Source organism: Pleurodeles waltl, chromosome 8 (genome assembly GCF_031143425.1).
Source record: "Pleurodeles waltl isolate 20211129_DDA chromosome 8, aPleWal1.hap1.20221129, whole genome shotgun sequence".
Taxonomy (NCBI): domain Eukaryota; kingdom Metazoa; phylum Chordata; class Amphibia; order Caudata; family Salamandridae; genus Pleurodeles; species Pleurodeles waltl.
Window position 1 is genome coordinate 1201755444 of NC_090447.1, and position 26963 is coordinate 1201782406.

Here is a 26963-nt window from a genome sequence, read left to right on the forward strand (position 1 = left end):
TAGTCAGGAAAACACCAGCAAAAAGTGGAAAATGGGGGCAAAAAGTTAGGGGGCCTCTGAAATCAGCCCTGTTTTCCCACAAAAGTGTTTTAAAAATGTTTCTTAACTGATCTCCTTGTTTTGCCATTATTCTGGTGCATATACCTCCCTACGGGGCACTGATAAAACTCCAAGAAAAAAAGCTGGCTGTATCATGTTTGGGATCTTCTCACTGTGGAAAAACTGACAATGTCAATGGAAGATAACAATTAAAGCATTTGGGAGGTGTCAACCCTTTTTATACCTTTTTTCTCCAACTAATTTAAAGAGTTATGCCCCAACAATCTGAGGCTCCTGCACACCTGTCATAATGTTGTAGAACTCAGAGAAACACTGCTGGATAGAACACTATCCCCAATTGGGTAGATGATGTGATAGAATTACATGAAGTTCTGTGTGACTTTGCTGAAATGCCTGTACTCCTTGTTTCTTCTTTTTTATGTGAATAGAGAGTGTGGATGAGCGTTGGATAGTAGAGGTCTTGAGTTTGGGTTGTTGATATTACTTTGGTGTTTCCCCACCAGCCTTTGGATGTAGATAAGTGTATGTGTTATTCTTTTCTTGCCAAATCTAACATTACAATGGAGTTGATTAAGTTATAGCAGACAAATATGTGACATTTGATCAGTCTCCAAAAAAACGATACATTTTTTCAGAACTTTATTTTCAGCATTTTTGCAAACAACCAAAAACCCCAGCAGTGGGAAATCAAAAAGCTTTAATTACAGCGTTGAATAGCAGAACTGTACATTATACTGGTCTCTAATAAGAAACATACCTAGTTATTGTAGCATGAACATCAGCCATGCATTGAACAAATATACATTTTTCATATACCGAGCCATGGAAACAAATAAACCAGTAGCAATAAAATACACCCACACGTGGTAGCCCCGACTCTGACATGTTCCCCCTTCTCACCCATCTTCCCCCGAGTCAACTGTGGAGACTGGATCATCATTTCTCTTGAATCCATACAGTATGAGCCCCCAGGGAGCCTTATCATCCATACAAGGTAAATGCAAATGATGTTTCTCTGTCACTTCCCACTCAAGAACATCTTTAACCCAGGACGCTACGAGGGGAACCCAGGGTCCCATCTGTCCTATTTCCATGTGCCGTTTCGCACGGAGCAACGCATGGTTGGCCAGATGAAAGGGGATCTTCCATCCTCTGGGCCGCACCATCATGCCCAACAAACAGACCCCAGGCATGAGTGGGATAGTAAGATAGTAAGAGTGGCCGCTGCCTCAATTCTGGGTGCCACCGCCTCCAGTACCTCTGGACAGCATGACACTCTCATGCAAGAGGCAAGAACGTAGCATCCAGCAAACAACAATGCCCATACTTCGCAGACTTTGCTGGATCAATTCTATTAAGATGCAAGGGAGTAACATAAGTACGATGCAGATAATTAAAATGAAGTAACTTAAATCTATTATTGCAGGACACCATCTGCACCGGCTAACAGGAACAATCCAAATCTGCATCTGCAATAGGTTGTCCCATGTCTGTCTCCCAAGCTCATCTGGCTTTATATGAGGGCTGTATTACATCCCCCGCAAAGCCTTATAAAAGAGCTTGATTAGATGTCTGTCCTCACCCCCTCAACTATGCAGTCCCCCCCATCACCTGGGAGGGTGTGGATGCCGCCGGGAAAGTCCCCCAGACCTCCTGCTCTGTGGTGAAGCTTGGCATAATGGAGGAAATGTCTAGGACCCTCTTGAAAGGCCTCCTGAGCCTCTGGGAATGAGATAAACACCTCATTTGAGTATAACTCCTCAGCTAGCTAACATCCTCTCTCCTGCCACTGAGCCATGGGCATATCAGACTACCTCATTAAACAACACCAGATCCCACAGGCCCAGTTCCCTATTAAAGAGAGCCCGGCATATCGCCCATCACAGCAGACTTCCATATCCCTGCAGTGTGCCGGACAAAATAAGGAACAGTCCCCTCTGCCTGGCCACCTCACATCAGAATACAAACCAGAGTATTATCCCAGAGCATCTCCCAAAAAAGTAACTTTTCCCAATTATCAGGCACCGTGGGCCAATGAGCAGTAAAATAACAATACTGCATATCCAGAATGGCCAAGCCATCATCATCCATACCTCTCTTGAGAGAAGAGAGAGAGCCACCCGAAAAAATATATTTGAATGATAAATGATATAGAGTTAAAGCCTGTTCAAAACTTTAAATATTTAAAGGACAAATTCTCTCATTTGCTCTTACAGTTGTCTCTAAAACATTAGCCATACCATACTAAAGTTTAATTATGGTCTTTGGGTTCGCTCTTTTCCGGCTATTAAAAGCCAGTGACTGCAGGGTCATTCCACAAGTTATATTTGGTGCACACATTTATGTTGTGTAATTAGGAACTATATTGACTACGGCTGAAGGTAAATTTAAAGATCGACTTTTATATTACCACAGATATTTCAATTGAAGAATAAGGTAAATGAATTATGTAGCCATATATTTTAGTATTCTTTTGCAAGTTCGCTGTATTTTAAACAGAAAAGTGCACGATACTTCAAGGGTTTTGATTAACACATGTCTTGCCTAGGTCAGAAAGTATATTTTTAATCCTCTTGTTATCACTTTCCTTGAAGAATAGAAAGCATTGAAAGTTATGTTGTACTATGTTAAATTGACGATTCTTTTTAAAAGAAGTTAGAAAATGGTGCTTTATTTGAGAGCATTGATCAGGATTTTAAAAACGTATTTTTCACAAACACATCATTATCAGACAATTAAAATTATTGATGGCCCTTTTGTGGTACCTATTGAAAGTTTCCTGAACCTTTAATTTGGAATATTTACTTAAACACAGAGGAAGGCCTAACGTTGACACCGTGTTTAAAGATGTCTGTAATAGGCCTCTGGGAGTCCAGAGAAAAAGTAACGGTTTATTGGCTGTACCTGTCACTTTAACACACATTGTACATTGTTGTCCAGTGTCATAAGATGTATGCATTTAGCTCTGTTTTTTAAGTAACTGAAACTATGAAGAGGAGACGGAGAGCGTTTTACTTTTTCTGAAAGCTATGGCTGTAGCCCAAGATTTCACTTGGCATAGGGATTTGACGCAATATAATAGCTAGGTTGGCTATTTTATTTAATTTGAAGTAATCTAAATAGTAACTACCGTATGGCTTTGTCTGTAGTTATAAATGGAGACCGATGTTTTATCCGATAACACCTTTAATATCAGGCAAGAGACAGTAGTTAATTTCGGTTACAGAGTGCTCGACAATATGTGCCAGAGAGAATATAATGTATCCATCACTAGACTTCGTATAAAACATGTGGTAGACTGAGTATACAATTAGTATGAAATGAGTTAAGATGCCATGCAGCCCTCTTTGTTTTTCGCGATCCACTCAACTGTATGACAATAACAAACTGTTATGCGCAAAACATCTTTTAAATTGTATGTACAATAATTCATAATGGTATCCTAGCCTACACGGTTCTCCCTCAGATAAAGAAGGTATGTTTGTTTCTCAGCTACCCCGCCTGACTCAGCTAATGAGTGGGACATGCTTTCTGATGCAAGCCACCCTCTCTCTTCCTTTACATGGTACCATACCCTCGTGTGGTTGGTGGATGAAAATAGTGGGCATCATTGACGGACTAGGCGAACAGCTGCCTCATTATGGTCTCCTCAAATAAGGAACAGGCCATGGGGGATTCAAAGTACTGGTGCAGCCTAGCGATACCTGTGTTGCATAAATATAATTGAGAACGCATCCTCTATTATGTTTTTAACACACATCTGTACACACTAGTAGACTTTGTACTATGTATGATTTTAATAGGCCTCTTTAAACCTTGAAATATCTAAATCAAATATGTCCAAAAATGTGTAATGAATTTCTTAATTGCCAATATATATAATAATGTTGAATTAATATTAACTGCCCACAGTCCTAATAAAAAGGAGAGGAAAGTATTATTGCCTTTTTGTTAAAACAAGGCATATTAAATTGTTTCCTTTAAAAAAAAAAAAAAAAAAAAAAAAAAGTAAATAATTGTGAGGCAATCACGAACATTATACATTTTGAAAATTCCTTTTTTAGGTTTTGATTTAGAAATGTTTACATTTTAAGAAGGAGAACTTTCAATCATTAAAAATCTTTAAATTTAGAGAGACTAGAGTTGAGTGGCATGCTATTGTCATGTTATTTTTGCGTCCAATGTTAAAGTGCAATGCCACCCTGTAGGAAGTTGGCTCTGTATGCACTATTTCAAAGTAAGGAATAGTATGCACAGAGTCCAAGGGTTCCCCTTAGAGGTAAGATAGTGGCAAAAAGAGATAATACTAATGCTCTATTTTGTGGTAGTGTGGTCGAGCAGTAGGCTTATCCAAGGAGTAGTGTTAAGCATTTGTTGTACATACACATAGACAATAAATGAGGTACACACACTCAGAGACAAATCCAGCCAATAGGTTTTTGTATAGAAAAATATCTTTTCTTAGTTTATTTTAAGAACCACAGGTTCAAATTCTACATGTAATATCTCATTCGAAAGGTATTGCAGGTAAGTACTTTAGGAACTTCAATTCATCAAAATTGCATGTATACTTTTCAAGTTATTGACAAATAGCTGTTTTAAAAGTGGACACCTAGTGCAATTTTCACAGTTCCTAGGGGAGGTAAGTTTTGGTTAGTTTTACCAGGTAAGTAAGACACTTACAGGGTTCAGTTCTTGGTCCAAGGTAGCCCACCGTTGGGGGTTCAGAGCAACCCCAAAGTCACCACACCAGCAGCTCAGGGCCGGTCAGGTGCAGAGTTCAAAGTGGTGCCCAAAACACATAGGCTAGAATGGAGAGAAGGGGGTGCCCCGGTTCCGGTCTGCTTGCAGGTAAGTACCCGCGTCTTCGGAGGGCAGACCAGGGGGGTTTTGTAGGGCACCGGGGGGGACACAAGTCCACCCAGAAATTTCACCCTCAGCAGCGCGGGGGCGGCCGGGTGCAGTGTCGAAACAAGCTTCGGGTTCGCAATGTTAGTCTATGAGAGATCTCGGGATCTCTTCAGCGCTGCAGGCAGGCAAGAGGGGGGTTCCTCGGGGAAACCTCCACTTGGGCAAGGGAGAGGGACTCCTGGGGGTCACTTCTCCAGTGAAAGTCCGGTCCTTCAGGTCCTGGGGGCTGCGGGTGCAGGGTCTCTCCCAGGCGTCGGGACTTTGGATTCAAAGAGTCGCGGTCAGGGGAAGCCTCGGGATTCCCTCTGCAGGCGGCGCTGTGGGGGCTCAGGGGGGACAGGTTTTGGTACTCACAGTATCAGAGTAGTCCTGGGGCCCCTCCTGAGGTGTTGGATCGCCACCAGCCGAGTCGGGGTCGCCGGGTGCAGTGTTGCAAGTCTCACGCTTCTTGCGGGGAGCTTGCAGGGTTCTTTAAAGTTGCTGGAAACAAAGTTGCAGCTTTTCTTGGAGCAGGTCCGCTGTCCTCAGGAGTTTCTTGTCTTTTCGAAGCAGGGGCAGTCCTCAGAGGATGTCGAGGTCGCTGGTCCCTTCGGAAGGCGTCGCTGGAGCAGGATCTTTGGAAGGCAGGAGACAGGCCGGTGAGTTTCTGGAGCCAAGGCAGTTGTCGTCTTCTGGTCTTCCGCTGCAGGGGTTTTCAGCTGGGCAGTCCTTCTTCTTGTAGTTGCAGGAATCTAATTTTCTAGGGTTCAGGGTAGCCCTTAAATACTAAATTTAAGGGCGTGTTTAGGTCTGGGGGGTTAGTAGCCAATGGCTACTAGCCCTGAGGGTGGGTACACCCTCTTTGTGCCTCCTCCCAAGGGGAGGGGGTCACAATCCTAACCCTATTGGGGGAATCCTCCATCTGCAAGATGGAGGATTTCTAAAAGTTAGAGTCACTTCAGCTCAGGACACCTTAGGGGCTGTCCTGACTGGCCAGTGACTCCTCCTTGTTTTTTCTCATTATTTTCTCCGGCCTTGCCGCCAAAAGTGGGGCCTGGCCGGAGGGGGCGGGCAACTCCACTAGCTGGAGTGTCCTGCTGGGTTGGCACAAAGGAGGTGAGCCTTTGAGGCTCACCGCCAGGTGTGACAATTCCTGCCTGGGGGAGGTGTTAGCATCTCCACCCAGTGCAGGCTTTGTTACTGGCCTCAGAGTGACAAAGGCACTCTCCCCATGGGGCCAGCAACATGTCTCGGTTTGTGGCAGGCTGCTAAAACTAGTCAGCCTACACAGATAGTCGGTTAAGTTTCAGGGGGCACCTCTAAGGTGCCCTCTGGGGTGTATTTTACAATAAAATGTACACTGGCATCAGTGTGCATTTATTGTGCTGAGAAGTTTGACAGACTCCCAGACCATATACTCTTATGGCTACCCTGCACTTACAATGTCTAAGGTTTTGTTTTGCACTGGTACCCTCACCTATGGTATAGTGCACCCTGCCTTAGGGCTGTAAGGCCTGCTAGAGGGGTGTCTTACCTATACTGCATAGGCAGTGAGAGGCTGGCATGGCACCCTGAGGGGAGTGCCATGTCGACTTACTCATTTTGTTCTCACTAGCACACACAGGCTTGTAAGCAGTGTGTCTGTGCTGAGTGAGGGGTCTCTAGGGTGGCATAAGACATGCTGCAGCCCTTAGAGACCTTCCTTGGCATCAGGGCCCTTGGTACTAGAAGTACCAGTTACAAGGGACTTATCTGAATGCCAGGGTGTGCCAATTGTGGATACAATGGTACATTTTAGGTGAAGGAACACTGGTGCTGGGGCCTGGTTAGCAGGGTCCCAGCACACTTCTCAGTCAAGTCAGCATCAGTATCAGGCAAAAAGTGGGGGGTAACTGCAACAGGGAGCCATTTCTTTACACAAGCCCCCCCCAGCCTACAGGCCAGGAGACTCAGCCCAAGCTGGGAGAGTCTTCCTAGTCTGTCAGGCGAGGAAGAGTAGGAGAAATAGGCTGGTTAGTTGCAGGGCCTACTCTGCCTTACATCCTTCTGTTCAGGTCATTCCCTTTGGGGAACTGACCCACTTCCACAGTGATAGGACCTAGTCTGAATTGCCTCTTGTCTGCCTCTTCAATGTCTCCACCCATTCTTTCTATTTTGGTTTTAGAGGTATCCACCTCTGCTAACCTTATCTTGGCCAGGGTTACCCCTAGCTTACCCAGAGAGGTTACCCAGAGCTGGAGTAACCCCACCATGACCAATAGGGTCAGGGGGCCTAACTTGCTATTTGGCATGGGGTCAGACCACCATGCTAAGGATAGTGCAGCCATAAAGGCTAACACCCAGCAGAGGCCACTGACAGCTGTCAGTGCCCAGAACCACACCTTTAGCTCTTCACCTAAAAGGGAAGGGGCTAAGTTACAGGCTTCTTTGGGTTCAGGTTGCCTGTCTGCTGTATTGGAGTGGGGGGTCACCACATCTTGTAGTAAACACCCTTCTTCCACTCTTTCTTCTGTTAGCTGAGGAGCCACCCACTCAGGTTTAACAGTTGCCTGACTAGCCAGGACTTCTTGTGGGTCAGGTTGGACTTTATCAGGGCCATTTTTGGAGTTCTCCCCTACTGGAGCAGAATCTCCTTGGCTTGCTGTAACCTTGGCTAACGGTTGTCCACCCTTCCTACTCTGTTTTCTTTTCTTCTTCTTCTGGGGCCTGCTTGCATTTACTGCAGAGGCAGGACTTCCAGAATCCTTGGGAGAGGACTGGTACTGGACCAGGTCCTCTCTTGAGCTCTGACTAACCTCTGGGTAGTCATTTCCAAGGAGACAATCAAGGGGGAGGTCTGTACTGACTACTACCCTCCTCCAGCTAAGAGTGCCACCCACTTCTATGGGCACTAAAGCCACAGGCCTCTTAGTGACACTGTCTAGGCTAACTCTTACCCTGGCAGTCTCACCTGGGATGTACTGGTTTGAGAGCACCAGCCTGTCATGCACAATAGTGTGACTGGCACAAGTGTCTCTCAGGGCAGTGGTTGGGATTCCATTCACCAGTAGGTGGTGGAAGTGTCTACTTCCCTCTGGAATCTCCAACTCACCTGTTGGGCCCTGTTTCCAGTTGAAGGCTAGGAAGACCTCCTCATCTGAGGAGTCATCTCCCATGGCTACACTGGTTACCCCAGGAATTTTGTTCTGGGGTTTGTTTTTGGGACAAGAAGTGTCCTTGGTGTGGTGCCCAGACTGTTTACAGTTGTGGCACCATGCCTTAGTGGCATCCCAGTTCTTACCCTGGTACCCACCTTTGTTTTGGGTTGTGTCTTGGGGCCCACCCACCTGTTCTGGTTTTTGGGGGCCTACAGAGGACTCTTTTTCTTTGTTTCTAGTGTCACCCACTTTCTCCTGGGGAGTTTTTGTAACCCCTTTCTTTTGGTCACCCCCAGTGGAAGTTTTGGTTACCCTAGTCTTGACCCAGTGGTCTGCCTTCTTTCCCAATTCTTGGGGAGAAACTGGACCTAGGTCTACCAGATACTGATGCAACTTTTCATTGAAGCAGTTACTTAAAATGTGTTCTTTCATAAACAAATTATAAAGCCCAACATAGTCACACACTTCATTTCCAGTTAACCAACCATCTAGTGTTTTTACTGAGTAGTCTACAAAATCAACCCAGGTCTGGCTCGAGGATTTTTGAGCCCCTCTGAATCTAATTCTATACTCCTCAGTGGAGAATCCAAAGCCCTCAATCAGGGTACCCTTCATGAGGTCATAAGATTCTGCATCTTTTCCAGAGAGTGTGAGGAGTCTATCCCTACACTTTCCAGTGAACATTTCCCAAAGGAGAGCACCCCAGTGAGATCTGTTCACTTTTCTGGTTACACAAGCCCTCTCAAAAGCTGTGAACCATTTGGTGATGTCATCACCAGCTTCATATTTTGTTACAATCCCTTTGGGGATTTTTAGGATGTCAGGAGAATCTCTGACCCTATTTAAGTTGCTGCCACCATTGATGGGACCTAGGCCCATCTCTTTTCTTTCCCTTTCTATGGCTAGGAGCTGCTTTTCCAAAGCCAATCTTTTGACCATCCTGGCTAACAGGGGGTCATCTTCACTGAGAGCATCCTCAGTGATTTCAGAAATGCTGGACCCTCCTGTGAGGGAAGCAACATTTCTGACTATCATTTTTGGAGACAGGGCTTGAGAGGCCCTGGTCTCCCTATTTAGGACTGGAAGGGGGGAATTGCCCTCCAAGTCACTAATTTCTTCCTCTGTGAAGTCATCCTCAGAGGGGTTGGCTTTTTCAAACTCTGCCAACAGCTCCTGGAGCTGAATTTTGGTAGGTCTGGAGCCAATGGTTATTTTCTTTATATTACAGAGAGACCTTAGCTCCCTCATCTTAAGATGGAGGTAAGGTGTGGTGTCGAGTTCCACCACCTGCATCTCTGTATCAGACATTATTCTGCTAAGAGTTGGAATACTTTTTTAAGAATCTAAAACTGTTTCTAGAATCTAATTCAAACTTTTAACAAACTTTTAAACTCTAAAAAGACAATGCTAAACAGGGACTTAACACACAAGGCCCTAGCAGGACTTTTAAGAATTTAGAAAACTTTTCAAATTGCAAAAATGAATTTCTAATGACAATTTTGGAATTTGTCGTGTGATCAGGTATTGGCTGAGTAGTCCAGCAAATGCAAAGTCTTGTACCCCACCGCTGATCCACCAATGTAGGAAGTTGGCTCTGTATGCACTATTTCAAAGTAAGGAATAGTATGCACAGAGTCCAAGGGTTCCCCTTCGAGGTAAGATAGTGGCAAAAAGAGATAATACTAATGCTCTATTTTGTGGTAGTGTGGTCGAGCAGTAGGCTTATCCAAGGAGTAGTGTTAAGCATTTGTTGTACATACACATAGACAATAAATGAGGTACACACACTCAGAGACAAATCCAGCCAATAGGTTTTTGTATAGAAAAATATCTTTTCTTAGTTTATTTTAAGAACCACAGGTTCAAATTCTACATGTAATATCTCATTCGAAAGGTATTGCAGGTAAGTACTTTAGGAACTTCAATTCATCAAAATTGCATGTATACTTTTCAAGTTATTGACAAATAGCTGTTTTAAAAGTGGACACCTAGTGCAATTTTCACAGTTCCTAGGGGAGGTAAGTTTTGGTTAGTTTTACCAGGTAAGTAAGACACTTACAGGGTTCAGTTCTTGGTCCAAGGTAGCCCACCGTTGGGGGTTCAGAGCAACCCCAAAGTCACCACACCAGCAGCTCAGGGCCGGTCAGGTGCAGAGTTCAAAGTGGTGCCCAAAACACATAGGCTAGAATGGAGAGAAGGGGGTGCCCCGGTTCCGGTCTGCTTGCAGGTAAGTACCCGCGTCTTCGGAGGGCAGACCAGGGGGGTTTTGTAGGGCACCGGGGGGGACACAAGTCCACCCAGAAATTTCACCCTCAGCAGCGCGGGGGCGGCCGGGTGCAGTGTCGAAACAAGCGTCGGGTTCGCAATGTTAGTCTATGAGAGATCTCGGGATCTCTTCAGCGCTGCAGGCAGGCAAGAGGGGGGTTCCTCGGGGAAACCTCCACTTGGGCAAGGGAGAGGGACTCCTGGGGGTCACTTCTCCAGTGAAAGTCCGGTCCTTCAGGTCCTGGGGGCTGCGGGTGCAGGGTCTCTCCCAGGCGTCGGGACTTTGGATTCAAAGAGTCGCGGTCAGGGGAAGCCTCGGGATTCCCTCTGCAGGCGGCGCTGTGGGGGCTCAGGGGGGACAGGTTTTGGTACTCACAGTATCAGAGTAGTCCTGGGGCCCCTCCTGAGGTGTTGGATCGCCACCAGCCGAGTCGGGGTCGCCGGGTGCAGTGTTGCAAGTCTCACGCTTCTTGCGGGGAGCTTGCAGGGTTCTTTAAAGTTGCTGGAAACAAAGTTGCAGCTTTTCTTGGAGCAGGTCCGCTGTCCTCGGGAGTTTCTTGTCTTTTCGAAGCAGGGGCAGTCCTCAGAGGATGTCGAGGTCGCTGGTCCCTTCGGAAGGCGTCGCTGGAGCAGGATCTTTGGAAGGCAGGAGACAGGCCGGTGAGTTTCTGGAGCCAAGGCAGTTGTCGTCTTCTGGTCTTCCGCTGCAGGGGTTTTCAGCTGGGCAGTCCTTCTTCTTGTAGTTGCAGGAATCTAATTTTCTAGGGTTCAGGGTAGCCCTTAAATACTAAATTTAAGGGCGTGTTTAGGTCTGGGGGGTTAGTAGCCAATGGCTACTAGCCCTGAGGGTGGGTACACCCTCTTTGTGCCTCCTCCCAAGGGGAGGGGGTCACAATCCTAACCCTATTGGGGGAATCCTCCATCTGCAAGATGGAGGATTTCTAAAAGTTAGAGTCACTTCAGCTCAGGACACCTTAGGGGCTGTCCTGACTGGCCAGTGACTCCTCCTTGTTTTTTCTCATTATTTTCTCCGGCCTTGCCGCCAAAAGTGGGGCCTGGCCGGAGGGGGCGGGCAACTCCACTAGCTGGAGTGTCCTGCTGGGTTGGCACAAAGGAGGTGAGCCTTTGAGGCTCACCGCCAGGTGTGACAATTCCTGCCTGGGGGAGGTGTTAGCATCTCCACCCAGTGCAGGCTTTGTTACTGGCCTCAGAGTGACAAAGGCACTCTCCCCATGGGGCCAGCAACATGTCTCGGTTTGTGGCAGGCTGCTAAAACTAGTCAGCCTACACAGATAGTCGGTTAAGTTTCAGGGGGCACCTCTAAGGTGCCCTCTGGGGTGTATTTTACAATAAAATGTACACTGGCATCAGTGTGCATTTATTGTGCTGAGAAGTTTGACAGACTCCCAGACCATATACTCTTATGGCTACCCTGCACTTACAATGTCTAAGGTTTTGTTTAGACACTGTAGGGGTACCATGCTCATGCACTGGTACCCTCACCTATGGTATAGTGCACCCTGCCTTAGGGCTGTAAGGCCTGCTAGAGGGGTGTCTTACCTATACTGCATAGGCAGTGAGAGGCTGGCATGGCACCCTGAGGGGAGTGCCATGTCGACTTACTCATTTTGTTCTCACTAGCACACACAGGCTTGTAAGCAGTGTGTCTGTGCTGAGTGAGGGGTCTCTAGGGTGGCATAAGACATGCTGCAGCCCTTAGAGACCTTCCTTGGCATCAGGGCCCTTGGTACTAGAAGTACCAGTTACAAGGGACTTATCTGAATGCCAGGGTGTGCCAATTGTGGATACAATGGTACATTTTAGGTGAAGGAACACTGGTGCTGGGGCCTGGTTAGCAGGGTCCCAGCACACTTCTCAGTCAAGTCAGCATCAGTATCAGGCAAAAAGTGGGGGGTAACTGCAACAGGGAGCCATTTCTTTACACACCCTTTGTCATTTTAAACAACTATTAGGAAAGAAAAAGGTCTGGCCTTCGCAACCTGCTGCATAATTAAATGGCTTTTATTTTTTTATTGCAAGTATGTGGAACAATAATAAAAAGATTAGTTAACTCCGGCCGAGTTGGGTGAACTTGGAGGCTGTATACCTTTAATTCAAGTTGTAAATAAAAAAAATCCATTGCATATAATTTTAATAGAAACGTACAGGTGGTTATAACTGGTTCAGTATTCAAGCACACTTTTTGTCCCCGTTTGGACTAGTAACTGCTGGTTTTTGACTCTGAGAGTGCACAGAGGCCTGCTAACCAGACCTCAGTGCTAGTGTTTTAACCTTATACAATTTTTTTGTTGAATTGGTTACACCCAATTGGCAAGGCCTGACTTACTTATGAGTCCCTAGTATATGGTACCCAGGGCATGTAGAGAGAGGGCCTGCTCATGGTTTCACCACTGTCTATGCCTCTCTTCGTGTGACAGGATACCAAATGACCCCTAGCCTGCCACTGCAGACTGGTAGAGCAGTGTTTTCACTATCAGTTTGATTTCGTCATTTAAACCTATGGCAAAGCCACCCTATCCCTTAATATTATAGATGTCTCTCCTAAGTAAGTCCTATGGTGCCCTATTGCAGGAAGCTGTATTTTGTTAAGTAAGACATGTGTTTTAGGATATATCTTAGCAGAAACACTTCCAAACTGTTGTTTTGCTTTGGATAAGGTTGGTAGCCCTATTGGCTAATACAGGCTTACCAGGTGGCACCCCAACCTGGGTAACCTTTGACGGGACTACCAAAATGGGTCATGTAAGATATTTCATTAATCATGGCATTAAATGAGGCTTGGTGGGACTTCTAAGGGTAAGCAACTTTTACGAAGTTGCCACTCTGTGCCCCAGCTAGACCAATGGCCTCACAAAGGCACTGATATACAGGCAGCTTTTTGCCAGCTTGGGGAGATGTGTAAACAACTCCCAGGCCAGGAACAAAGGCTGCTTCCACAATGGAAGGTGTGACCTCCTCCCACAGGATGGCTGCCTGAGGTGTTAGCCCACAAGACGAGCTTCAAAGGTGAAGCCACCTTTCAAGGGCTGCTGTGACAACGCTCTCGTACAGGATGCCTTTTGTTTCCTGCAGACAGAGTATAGCCAGGGACAGAGGAGGGAAAATCAGTTCACTAGCTGGTTTTCCAGGGGTGTGTAGCCTCATGGTAATCACACCTCTTGGGGTGGGCTACCAAGGTCCTTACAGTCAAGGAAAGATTCTTCCATGTTGTTTGTGGCAAAAATGTTACACCTTGGGATAGTTTGATGCCACACATTACTGAAACTGTCACCAGAGAGGAGTGGACCAACTAGCCCATTGGCTAGTGACCACATTGTCCCCTCAAGACACTTTGCTGGGATATAATGGGGACCCCTGGCACCTGAGACAGCAGGTCTCACTGTCTCTGAAAAGCGAACTAGAAGGAGACCACTATGCACCCATTGGAAGCACACAAAGAGAGGCTGCAACACCAGAGCAACTGCACCTGCTGCACTGTGGGTTATTGGAGTTTGGACCCTGTTCTACATGCTTAGCTTGGGAAAATGCTGATTCTCAGCCCCAATCTGAAGCAGAAACTCCATAGGTCAATTGGCTGCCCCTCCCCACCCCCAGAACAGCACTGCAGACATTAAAGCTGAAGGAGCCCAAGTCTCATTTCTGGTAGACGCTGCAGAAGTCTTGCTGCTACCATATGCCGGGCACCGCCCAAAGACAATTCGGAGATAGCCAGAAGGTGCACACGTCTGCTGGACCCATGAGTGTTGGTTGTGTCCAGATTCATCAGCCGAGAGGGACACCAGTCTCCACAAAAGATTTTGACCATGACTGCTGTGTTGCAAAAGTGCAAGTCTGCATCTGCAGCCCTTGGAACCCTGCAAAGACCTCTTTGTGTGACCCCAAAAGTCTTAGACAGTCACCCCCTCTCACCTGTGGACCGAGGACTCAACCAGACTTCACCCCCATGGACTGCACAGCATCTGAACCATCCTTGAGCACCTTTAAAAATGCATCCCTTAGCATCAGGACCACTTCATTATAATCTATGTTGGTCATCCTGTAAAGTTTGGATCTCGCTCTAAAAATGTTCTGTTAGCCAGGTAACTGACCAAAGTATCCTCTCTGGCCCACTTGACCTCTGTCCTACCAAACAGTCTGTCAACCAACCAGGGCCGGAGTTGCCAAACAAAGTTTTCCAAACTTTTGTAAAGATTCTAAAGCTTTTGTTGACCAATCCTTGTTTGTGGTTGATGCTAAAGTTACTAATTCCTTTAAAATTCTATATATAGGGAAACCTCCGGTGGATTTTGATGGCCAAGGTCTCAAAAGATTCATAGACATGTAATCTATTTTCTAACCTGGTGCCTTGTTTTTTCTTGTCGTGTGACTTCCTTATTCTGTTGTTTAGTGTTGTTAAATGCCACACGCTGTTCCTTTGCTAAGCCTTACTGCTCGCAGCCACAGCTACCCAGGGTTGAGCTTAACATTGAGTAAACATACCTGACTGGACCCAGGACACTATTTGCTAGTGTACTGCACAGTAGGGCTACGTAGCCATGCCATATAGTACACCCCAAATCCTCTCAACAAAGGAAATTTAGATTATTGGTGTAAAGAAAAGGTACTATATGCTTTAAATTAATAACCAGAAAACATAGCTTAAATACACAAGAATGGCAAAAAAATATCGATAAGAAGTAGAAAAAGTGTTGAAAACAATTATTGCCACTAAGTCCTGACACAGATTTTAGCTTCTTTGTAGGTGGAAGTGTACATGCAATAATGCAATAATGCAAAGTGTCATCACTCAAAGTAGAAAAGCGCCAATGGCTGAATAGGTCTGGCCCACAGCCCTTGTACTTATTGTCTTCTTTACTTAGCTTTTTTTTATTACATGAGGCTGGCCTGACAACTAAAGGTGACTTTAGGTCAGACCTAAAATTCCTTAATAGTTTGATGGCATACTTCTGGCGGAGTTAGGGATCATTCACTGTGCTGATAATCAAAAGTAAAATCAATGGATTTGTGAGATGCAGCCCATCTTGCATCATGTTGTTTCCTCATGGAAGTTATAAGCCACTTGTGTGTCTACTGAGGATTTATCTTTGCAGTCCGTTTCAACAATTGTTTGCAACGTATCATCATTTTGTTGTTGTTTGTGCTTAGTGGAAATTTTTAAGAGTTCAAGTGAAATGGCCAACTAGATTTATCACTACACCATTGAAAACATTCAATTGATACGAAATGCATTTATATGAATGAAATTATATCGTAGTATTTCTTTAGAAACTTGTTTCTCAATTATTGTTTGAACCAACTGTAGATGCTTTGTGTTCCTTTTGAAAAGAGTGAGGTTAGATGATCGTGACAAAATAGTAACTGATTGTGACATCTTTGTTTCAGGTCATTTCAGCCGAAGGAGAGATGAACGCGTCCCGCGCGCTCAAAGAGGCATCCCTTGTGATTAGCGAGTCTCCTGCAGCTCTGCAGCTACGCTACTTGCAAACCCTGGCGACAGTAGCCACAGAAAATAATTCAACAATAATTTTTCCTCTTCCAATTGATATGCTGCAAGGATTTGCCCACATGAGGAAACAGGCATAGTCACAATAGAAGCAATCAGATGCCTTGATTACGCCTAGCCTTTTATAGATGCAACTTGTACTATGCTACTGATGCTGAGAGAAAGAACAAATTATATTTGAGAGGCTTGAGATTTGTATGCGAGAGTTAAAGACTCTCAGAGACTTTTAAGGAGCAGTGTTGGAGTGGCTGTCATTTGCAAATAATGTGAAAAGCAGATTTTCATTATATTTTGGACAATATGGGTGTCTTAGCATTTTATTATATTCTTTCTCAGAACGGGTCATATGGGCCCAACTCTGGCAGTATCTTCCCCAATTTCATTCTGAGGGTCAATGACTATGCACTCTAAAAGTTGATTTTGTGGTACAATTTCTTTCTTTCTATAATTATATGCACTGAAGAAACCAAAGGTTACAGGGATGTTATAGTTAGGGTCACTTTTTACCCACACAAAACCATAGACATTCAGCCATTTTAGTTATAATTCTAATTGTACTTAATGACACAAGTTACCATTTCTTCAGATAAGTATAACTATAACTGCTGAATTTCTATGGTTTTGTGTGGGTAAAACGTGAACCTAACTAATTGCGTCCCTGTATCCTTTGCTTTTTTCCCGTGAATTTATATGTTTTTTAAACAAAGTAATATATAAATACCATACATTGATACAACCACCACCGTGCAGAGCCTTTGGCCTTGCACAGCAAGGTTTGGCCCAGGATCTGGCCGCAGCCAACCCCCTACATGCACCCACCCACCCCATGCTGGTGGGGTTATGGTGAGTGAGTTTTTTTTTCATTGGGCTTCGGCTCAGATGCCCCCACAGATCCATGAAGGATCTGCGTCCCTAGATATCTATATTTCTTATTAATTTAATAACTTCAAAACTACTGAATGTGTTCACCAAAACACAAAAAGCGTGCTTTCTGGAACAAGATCTAGCTTCCTGTCAAATGTGGTGTAATTCTATTTAGCGATTTGAGCAGTAGTTGTGTCTAAAATCCCTATGGGAAATTGCATGGGGAAAATACAGTTTTGTAACCACCTTTTTCTCAGCCCCCGCTTGACAGATTACCCCAAAACTTTCCTCACAGCGGCTGAAGTGAGTGGCAAACTAGTTTTGAAATAAAAATCTTGTTAAGATTTGTCAAATGGCACCAAAGGTATAGGCAAAACAAAAAATGCTTTTTCTATGACAACTTGGTCTTAACTATAACTATTTACTGGCTATCGACAGTAGGCAGTATATTATTCTTCAAAAAGTCAGCAGCCCTCAAGAGGCTTTTGATTTCTTATTTATTCATCATCATTATGTGTAATGCTGAATAAATAAGAAATCAAGAGCCTGTCAAGTGCTGCTGGCTAATCAGAGAATAATATTGTAAATGATGTCTGACCTTTTCATCAGTGAGCACTAGCAACTTTAGTGCATCGCGCTACAGACTGTGTTTGTGAAGGATATATTTTTATTATATATACATATTATGAAGGATATATATGTATATAGATATATACATATATTTATATGAGCCATCATAATGAAAATAAACGTGGCCCAATAATGTATGGTAGTTAGAGCAACTGTAGTACTAGACACAGACACATTTATTACAAAACTGCAGAGATCAATTTCCAATTTAACTCAATGGAGCAAGGCGCTGTTTTCTGATCACAGATTGAATATTACACTAACTTTACACATAGACAAAATTCTCCTAATGGTCACAATGTGTCTTCAATGTAATTTTACTTCACTACACAAATGTAAACGTTTGCATAATGGTTTTGGTTAAATATATATTTCTTAAGAACAAATAAACCTAAAGAATGTAATGGCATAAAACATGTGCACAGGCACTGAAGGTATTAAATTATGAATTTACCTTTAATGAGGGGAAGGAAGGGGATGGGATCATGACACTCTCAAGGCTTCACAGCTCGTACGTCATTGCTCCTCCCCATACTCAACAGCAGTAATAAATGTAATATAACACTGTGTCAGGATAGATATATATATAGAGAGAGAGAGAGAGGAGAGATATAGATATGTGTGTGTGTGCATATTTGTTATACATTTGACATGTAAATTGACAATATAAATATCAATGTTATATTTTATGCTGCAGGTCCGGTGGGTATCTATAGATGTGTGCCTAATGCTGCAATGTTTTTTGTGCTGACTGACATTGTATTCTAGAATAAATTATTGTTCTCTGAATCCCTTTACCTAAAGCAAAATGGACCAAAATAATTTGTTTATTGTATTCTATTCATCTCCCAGATGTTTTTTTAATAGTTGTTTAATATCGAGGTTTTTAACCACAAGCTGTGCAATTTGTTGTCAATGAATGTGGAACAGTGGTTGAAAGGTGGAAAAGCATTTGTTAATATTACTATTTTATATATAAAAAAGCTGCTAGCAATAAACAACTATGGCTTTTAATAAATGGCAATCCAGTTAGATTAAAAGAACAGTGATGAATGTATAACTAATAGCAGTCCTAATGAAAAATGATTGCCCTATTTAGAATTGGGTTGTAGGACGAGGTCCCCTGATATCTGCAAGTGCTAAGTATATAACAGAATCCACTGTAAAAGACACTGCTGTATCTTCCATATTTACAAATTGTCATTAAATCAGAGGTTTTTCTGCTACTGCCTAAATGTAATTCAAGCCCTATGATTGTGCACCAAAGATGTACTATATTGGTTTTGTGTTGCATTATACTCTTTGTGTTATTGAGAAGCCTTACTTAACTTGATGCTTTAAATCTTGAAATAAAAGACTTCGGAAGCAGTACAAAACTGCAATGTATTCCTAGAACAATATGAAGATACAACATACCTAGCAGCAGATCGTGCATGGTCCCAGTCGAAGTAGAGCTGGTTAATGTAATGTTTGTTGAGTATGTGTATACTAATGTACTAATGTGAGAAATTGGGTTATTGGTTGGGGGGAGCCCCACTCAGGCAACAACCCCAGTCCTTGTCAGGGTGAACCACAAAAGTCAGTAAATTAATCTGTTCCTAACTCTCTGATAGCTTGACAAAAAGCTGTCAGGATAAACTTAGAGGCAAAATGTAAAGTATGTATGCAGCACACAAACAGCAATAAAGTGAAAACACAGCACAAATAAAATTGCAATCTAATTTAGAAAAATAGAAAACCTTTTAATAAATCAACTAATACGAGAAGGACAAAACTCCAACTGGTAGAACTGGAGGAAACAATTTCAAAGTTGTCAATAAATATAGCCCTTAAGAGCACACAGCACCTCTCACAGCCATCTGGTATTGCTAGACCAGGGGAAAGTCACAAGTTCAGGCCAACTGTGATGGAGTACGGGTTGGATACAGGGTCCTTCTGAAAGAGTTAGCTTCTCAAATCCGGTGGGAAGAGTTTTGTTTGCGGTAGCCATAAGGAGCAAGGACAGCATCGCAGATGGTCATCATCATAGCATGAAGAGCAGGCCGAGTAGGCGGCTGTTGCTGTAGTGTGAACAGCTGATCGGGCGTTGCTAATGGGCATTGCTGGAGCTTTGTGTTAGCAGTTACAGTGGTCTGTCATTGCTGTAGTGCAAAGTGCAGATCATGCGTTGTTCGTCATCGCTTGTTGTCAATGTAGTGTGAAGAGAAGATCTTCACCAGAGTATAGTGCAAGCAGTTGTCACAAGTGGCAGTCTCAGCACAAACTGACCCATGTGTGGTTGGAAATAGCCCTAAACGTCAGGGTTTCACCTTTCCTCTTGGGGGGCGCATCACTGATGCGAACCAAGGGTTTAGGACCTGGGTAGGTACCTCTTGGGGGTCAGGACCTGACTTCAGCAGAGGTCAGCAGGGTTCAGGTAGGTCCATTTGCAGCAGTTCAGCTGCAGAGAGGCCTCTAGAGCTTGTTCTGTCCCTGTAGCTCCAACAGGAGATCAGCCAACTGACCCTTGGATTCACACAGGTTAACTCAGAATGGAGATAGGCAGGGCAAGTCTTCCTTCTCAAACATCAAGGCAAGGCCCCTTGGCAGCAGGACAGTCCTTCTTCTGTTGTGCCCACATGTCCAGAAGTGTTCTGAAGAGTGGGTATGGAGGTCCAATATGTATACCTGGTGCCAGCCTATGAGGTTGGGGGGATTCCCTATACTTCTCTTGTATTTTGTTCTGGAAAGTTCTTCCGTTCCCCTGTCACATCTCCAAGAACTCTGGGATGACAAAAGACACAGCAGATCAGGTGCTTCCTTTTTGTGTGTGTGCGTGTGTGTGTGTGAGGCAGAATCCTTTGAAGTGCAAGTGGTGCTAGGTGCAGCTCCTCCTAATCATCCTGCTGGGGTGGCCCATCTTGTCCACATTTAATCTCCCTTTGTGTCACTGCCTGGAAGGAATACCCAAACACCAGCTGCAGAACCATTTACAGTCAAGTGACTTAGGTCACTGGCAGACAGTACAAATGGTTAGAACAAGAAATGTCAACTTTCTAAAAGTGGCATTTTCCGAATTGTGACTTAAAATGTGACTTCACCATTAAAGAGGATTAGAATTAATTTGAGTGTTAACAGTATCTTTCTATCTGCTCCCATTCAAAAGTTATCACTTATGAAATGTGGTAAGGTAACCCAGTGTAAGTCAATGGTAGAGATAGGCCTTACAACAGTGAAAAATGACTTTAGGAGTTTTTCACTCTCCGGTCATGTAAACCTTGAGCACACATGTCCTACTTTTTAAATACAATGAACCCTGCCCTATGAACCTTTAGGACCTACCTTTGTGATGTAATATGTATTAAAAAGGATAGTTTAGGGCTGGCAAAAATGGCAGTTTAAAACTGGGCTGCAGTGGTAGGCCTGAGACGTGTTTTAGAAGACTACTTCAGTGCATGGCTTGAGTGCTGTAGGCCCACTAGTTGCACATAATTTACAGGGCTTGAGTACACGTAGTACCATTTCCTTGGGACTTACAAGTAAAGTAAATGTCAATCAGTTGTATGTCAGTTTTACATGTTTTAAGCAGAGAGCACATGGTCTTTGCCACTAGTGATAAAATCCACAGGTTCCTAAATCCAAAAAATATTTCATCAACCAGGTGTGAAGGCAAAACATTTAGGGGTGTGACTACCACTCCAAGGATGTCAGGTGTAACAACTAAGGATTTAATTTCTGTTTTTTTCTTTAGCACAGACATAAGTTTACTGTATGCTGGAGCACTTTCAGAGAGTATACTGATGGTGACAGTTTCATTCATAGTATTGCAAGAATATTCACACATTTTCATTATTCAGAAATGTGTTGATATTGAAGAGCTCAAACAGTATTTTGTGGAGTTAATGGTAAGGAGGAACAAAGTCATGAAAAATGATCACCATATAGAGGTAGAATAGCAGGAAATAGCTTGCCATTTTCAGTAGGATAGAAAGCTACAATTATAGAATCATAGACATAAAAGCTGGGGAAGGAGTAATGGAAGAGAAGACAGGGTTCCTGTAATATAACATGCTTCAATTAAGGGAGGGGAGGTAGAATGGAGTTAAACAAAATGCATCACAAATGCATCAATTTAAACAAAGATGCAAATAAACAAGCCAAACAAGGCCCCTAAGACAATGTATCGTATAGCTGTGCCTTAAATATTTTCAGGTAGTATTTGAGAGAAAGATGGATCCTGCCTTATCTCAATGAGTATATTTTTCCAGATGAACGACCCATGGGAAGGAGCAGGATAATGCAGAGTGTTTGTCAGACCAATAGGTTTCTTATTAGCGTTTGTCTGTGCTGCAATTATCTCTACATTTCTCAGCGATTTACGAAAAATTAGACACAATAAAAAACTGGTACCTTGTAGTAGTTTGTGGCAATTTGTATAAGCTAGTTTGGTTACTGTTGTGAAATTGTTACACCCTGCCTTTATTTGTTGTTTTTCATAATGACTACCAATGCCTAATTTTGAGAATGGGTCCAGATCATTGTAGGTCTATAGTGAGTCAGCAGACAATCTGCTCTGAAGTTTATTTCACCAATATTTACAAGACTCAGCAAGCTGAAATTTTAATTCCATATATTTTGCCACTACAACTTCTGCTAAGTAGGTCTGCTGGTGAGCTAAATGGCAATCATTTCACAGGAACTGGGGCAATCTGATAGCTAATTCCTGATTACACCAAGGCCCATGTAGCTAAAATCATACTAAGGGCAAAATAATGTGCTCTAATTAGCAAGTCAGTAACACCATACTAACACCCATGAGCATTATTCACCAAAGGTAATGGCAAGGCTAGGCACACACACCTGCTCAGTGCAAGGATACCCTCATGGGTATCACAGTGCGCTTTACAAATAGAAACGACATAACAATAACTTAACATTACCTGAAAAAAAGTTGGGTTTGGGCAAAGATGGCAGAGCACTCTTTAGAAATCACTGTTTGTGGACAAGGGGGTTCATCCTCCATCATGCTTTTATCTTACCTCAGCTGTATTTTTATAGTGAGCATTCCACAGCAGAGTTGCTAGTTCTGTGTGTTAGCATGCTGATTAATTAGATGTTGTGAGCCACTTAGTTTTTTTTTTCTCACTATGTTCTGAACTCCTCAAACTAATACTGAAGCCCACAACATTCTTTTTCTACATCAGCTTAACTTAGGGGGTTATATTGTGAATGAGTTCTTGCGTGTCATGCACATCTGCCATGTTGTCAAAAAGTCTAATTGTTCTCTTCCACTCACATGGGGCTGCCCCCAGGATGAGTGCTTAAATCAAATCTGTACATGACTGCGCACAGCGAGCACTCTAACGGTGTGCTCAAGTGTTTTGCAAGCCCGTCCATACACAGGCACTGGCATTCTGTCCATTACCCATTCCATCCAGAGGTAATGAAGGCTTGTTCTTTCAAAACGCTGCTTAGCTTGCAGTCACCAAATTACCCACAAAACTCTCCCAGTACAGAAGTAGTAAAAGGCTTAAACTGTTTTTTGAGACCCCAGGACCACTGTAAGTCTTGTGTCAACCTGTGACAGAGTTCAAACCAACACATCATCCGGTATGTTTATTAATGTTATCTGTGGTGGAAAAAAAAGGAAGAAAAAAAACCTGTAATTCCAGCAAACACTTAATGATAAAGCATCCAGTTGCGGCTCCCGATAACAAGAAGGGGCGGGGAAGCTCTTGTGTGTGTTTGTGTGTGGGGGGGTAGGGTGTAAATAAAAATTACAAATAATAAAAACACTTACCTTCTCCGCTGTGCGCCGCTCCTCTGTCTGTCGTAGCTCCAGACCAGGCAGGCGCAGGCTCAGGCTCCTGGCCTGCCCTGCAGCCAATGCTGATACTGCTCATAGAAGCGTCAGGATTGGCTGGGGAGCTCCCAGGCAGACTGGGAGCCTGTGCAGGCTCTCTCAAGCCTGGCAACTGTGTTGCCGGGCTTGAGAGAGTCTACTGTGCATGTATGTTTGGCCGGCTTGAGATGGAAGGCCAAACATACATGCGCTCTGAGAGCGGAGTGCTGAGCACTCCGCCTCACTGCTCTTCACCCTCGTGGCCCTGTCCCTTTAAAAGAAAAGGATAATAAACAAGGTTTATTATCCTTTTCTTTGTAAGGATTTGCTGCTGCTGGTGGGGGGGCAATGCTCCTCTGCCCTAATGGAGAAGCCGCCCCTGAAAACATCTTTGATTGTTTTTTTTTTTTATGTCTGACAAAAACCTAGGTCAAGGAGGGCTGCAGCCCTTCCCTCATTGGTGTATGCCCTACCAACTATGGCGGCTATTACACCATTTATAAACAGGATGGTGGTCTTGCTGTGATTAACAGACATTCTCTAGAATACGTAACTTTGGATTCAGACCAGCACTGGATGCTTGAAACTCTTTTACTCAATATTACAGATCCCTCCTCATTTTGACAACCCCTTATTTGGCTTGTCAGTGAGATTTAAGGAACTCTTTAACCTGAAAATGCATTCAGTAATGGCATTTCCTTGACATTATCTGGCCGAAACTCAATTTTTCTAAGGTTCAGCCGCCCTTCCCAGCACAAGTTAAACTTAGACAAGTCATTTCTCCATTATGTTTAAATGGAGTTTGGACCTATTTTAATTCAAAAACCAGCTTGTAACAAACCTAATCTGGATCAGATATGGAGCAATGTCTCAATACAACTTCTTGCTACATTATATGACGTGACAGAATTCTGCAGCAAGGTTGATTCTAATCTCAAGGAGAAAAGAACATGAGTTACTAGCTGGCCTTTTTACAATGGATATCAGTGACGAAACATGTTATTTTTAAATCTCTTTGTCTGATACACAAAGTCATTGATCATTAGAACCATTGCCCCTTTGTCATGTCTTCTTAGCTGGTATCAGCTTATCCCTCGCTGAGGTCATTAGATATTTTTGTTCTTTAGGTTCCAAAAGCAGATGAACAACACTTGACTATAGAGCATTCCCAGTTGTTGCTGCCTCCAAATAGAATGTTTTACCACTTTCCATTTCATCCAAATCTAATCTGTCAAAGTTTAGTAAAGTCCTAAATACCCCATCTTTACCTCCAATAAAGTCTCAGTTATAGCCCTCTTGGATTTGTGTCTTCTAAGCTCCAAGTTGCCTTTGTGTCAAAGCCTCACTTTCACACATGTCACACGTGTCACATTTACCACCTTCAGATCTCAGGATAAGTACATTAAGAAGAATGTCAACAGCCATGTGCCGTGGTGGGAAACCCATACCATTTTAACTTACTATATTCACAAGGTTATTACAAGTCCAGGGAGTTGCTATCAATGATGCTGCTGGTGTGCTGTCACCAGAGCCCACAGGCAGTAGAAGCCTCAAAGCACTAGCTTCTGAGTGGGACTGACCTTTTTACTCACCCTCTGTAAAGGGTTGAGATGCCTCCCTTTCTGCTCTAAAGTGCTGTCTTTTCTTCAGGCTGTGCTTCATCTAAACATCAGCGCAGTACAGGTAGTGCACAGTGACATGGATTCCCACCCACCATGCCTATCAGAGAAGTGCATTAAAGTAGGAGAGTACACTATATTTACATCACTTTGGAAGGAAGGCATCACTTGGAAACTGACACTTCCTAGTAAGAGAGCCTCTGTTTTGGTGTAAGTTTTTCTTTTCAGTATTTCAGGGGGGTACATGGAACTTGTCTCCTGTTTAAGTTTGTCACACTGTCTGTCCAAGTTTACCAGAATGGACTGTAGTCTGCAAAAATTAAAAGCAGATGACCCTTGGCTAGTTTGATAATTATACTGTTTTGAGCTGTTTTTAATATAGCTGTATTGCCAGCCGCAGTGGGCCTTTAATGGCCGGTATAGCTCACTATGGCAGGCTCTAAGGCTATTAGAAAAAAAAATCATTACAAGACTGGAGGCTACCATTATGCATAAATCCCTTTAATGCTACTCCACATAGCATTTAAAAGGAATTAACACCATAAAGGGAAAAAACGTTCTAGAACAGAAACCGCAATATATAAATAGTCAAGCTAGACAACACTGCCTCTTTTAAATGCTGCTCCTCACAGATAAGTATCTCCTTTATTATGATCGTGTTTACTCATGCATATGGTATTTGGAGAATGTTTTTACATTTTCACATGTGTTTGATAATGTATATTAAAGTTTTTTTACTTTGGTTTCCAATTTATGGAAATGATATTTTGTTTATTTTGAGCGCTATTTCTTAGATATTGTCTCTAGCTTCATTCATTCATTTATATGGTTTATCGTCTAGACGCTGCATTGTTTTAAAATAATGATATGATTATATCTCGAACTTATTTCACATAGCTGCAGTTGAGACCACACTCTCCGATCCGGAGGTGAAGACCGACTTCTAGCACATCCGGCTCAGAAGCGTATCTTGAAGACTCCCTTCAGGCACTTCCGACTCTGCTAAGGGATTTTCACTGGAGTTTGTTGGGGAATCTGTTTTGGGCCTGGCCGTTTCCAAGCACCTGTCCCTGTTTTGAGGCAGCAATCAGTGCCTCAACCGCCCGTTTCTGCATCGGTGCCGCCCGCGAGAGTTCAGGCCGCAGCCTGACGTTCACAGACATCGGATCGGGCACATTTCTCTGTTGAGGAGTTGGACGATAATTCCCCTGCATAGGACTGACACGTCCATTTTGTGTAGTGATGCGTCAGCCAAAATTAGAGGAAAGCAAGCACCTTGACCCTTGCTTTGCTGCTCCACGGGGACAGCAAGCGTCTCCTTGGTAAAAGTGACAGTTTAGTCCGGTCAGCTGTTTCTCCCCATCGCAATAGCTTTTTCTTTCAAGATTGATTACTTAACTTTAATACTGTCAGTATTAATAATTGGATTCGCATTATCCCTTTTTTATTTTTTACAATAATTCTACTGTTGCCTCGCACTGCTATATTGTTTAGCAAAAGAGCATTCATTAATTTATATTTCCTTGTTTTTTTAATCAGTTATGTCTAGCAGAGACGGTGATCTGCCTGAATCATCTCAAATAAGAATGAATGAGGGGACGATTAAAAGAATTATTCAACAAGAAATGTGCACCTGTGATTTGGAGACCCTTAACCAGGTTTCGCCCACGAGCGATTTCAGTAAGGATGAAGGTCTAGTCTCTTACGAGGGAAATCTCGACAAGAGAAAATTTTGAATGAAAAAGGAAATGAAAATCAAAACATCCTCAGAAGGGGGTCATACCAGTAAAAAAAGAGAAGGTCCAAGCACCTCAATGCAAAGAGGTCTAAGCACCTCAAAAAGGTCAGGAGGTGCAAGCACCTTTCACAAAGTGGGTGTCCCAAGCGGCACAGTTATGAAGGATGTCCATTGTGATACAAATGAGTCTGAGGTCCTAAGTGACATTATACTTACCAGTGACGGCAAAGAAAACCCTGATGACATTTTCTCTTTGGACGAGTATGTTCTGGACCTTGATCTAGAGGATCCTTATGGAGAAGATTTTCCTATGGAGGCAGATGTTCCCTCTACCTCTGACAATGTTATAAGAGGAAATGTTCTCTCCTGATAAAATAAAAAACATCCCTGAAGTGCTGAATGGTGACCTTTGGAC

General features: G+C 43.5%; 1 protein-coding gene across 2 annotated transcripts in view; it reads left to right on the forward strand.

Annotated features, from left to right (window-relative positions):
• STOML3 (stomatin like 3) overlaps positions 1 to 18605 on the forward strand; it is a 129898-nt gene extending 111293 nt beyond the window's left edge. For both annotated transcript variants that reach the window (XM_069205488.1, XM_069205489.1), the window contains exon 8: positions 15756 to 18605. In XM_069205488.1, coding sequence (XP_069061589.1) covers positions 15756 to 15956 — 201 coding nt within the window. In that variant the 3' untranslated portion in view covers positions 15957 to 18605. The remainder of the gene's footprint in view (positions 1 to 15755) is intronic.
• Positions 18606 to 26963: the final 8358 nt, after the last annotated feature.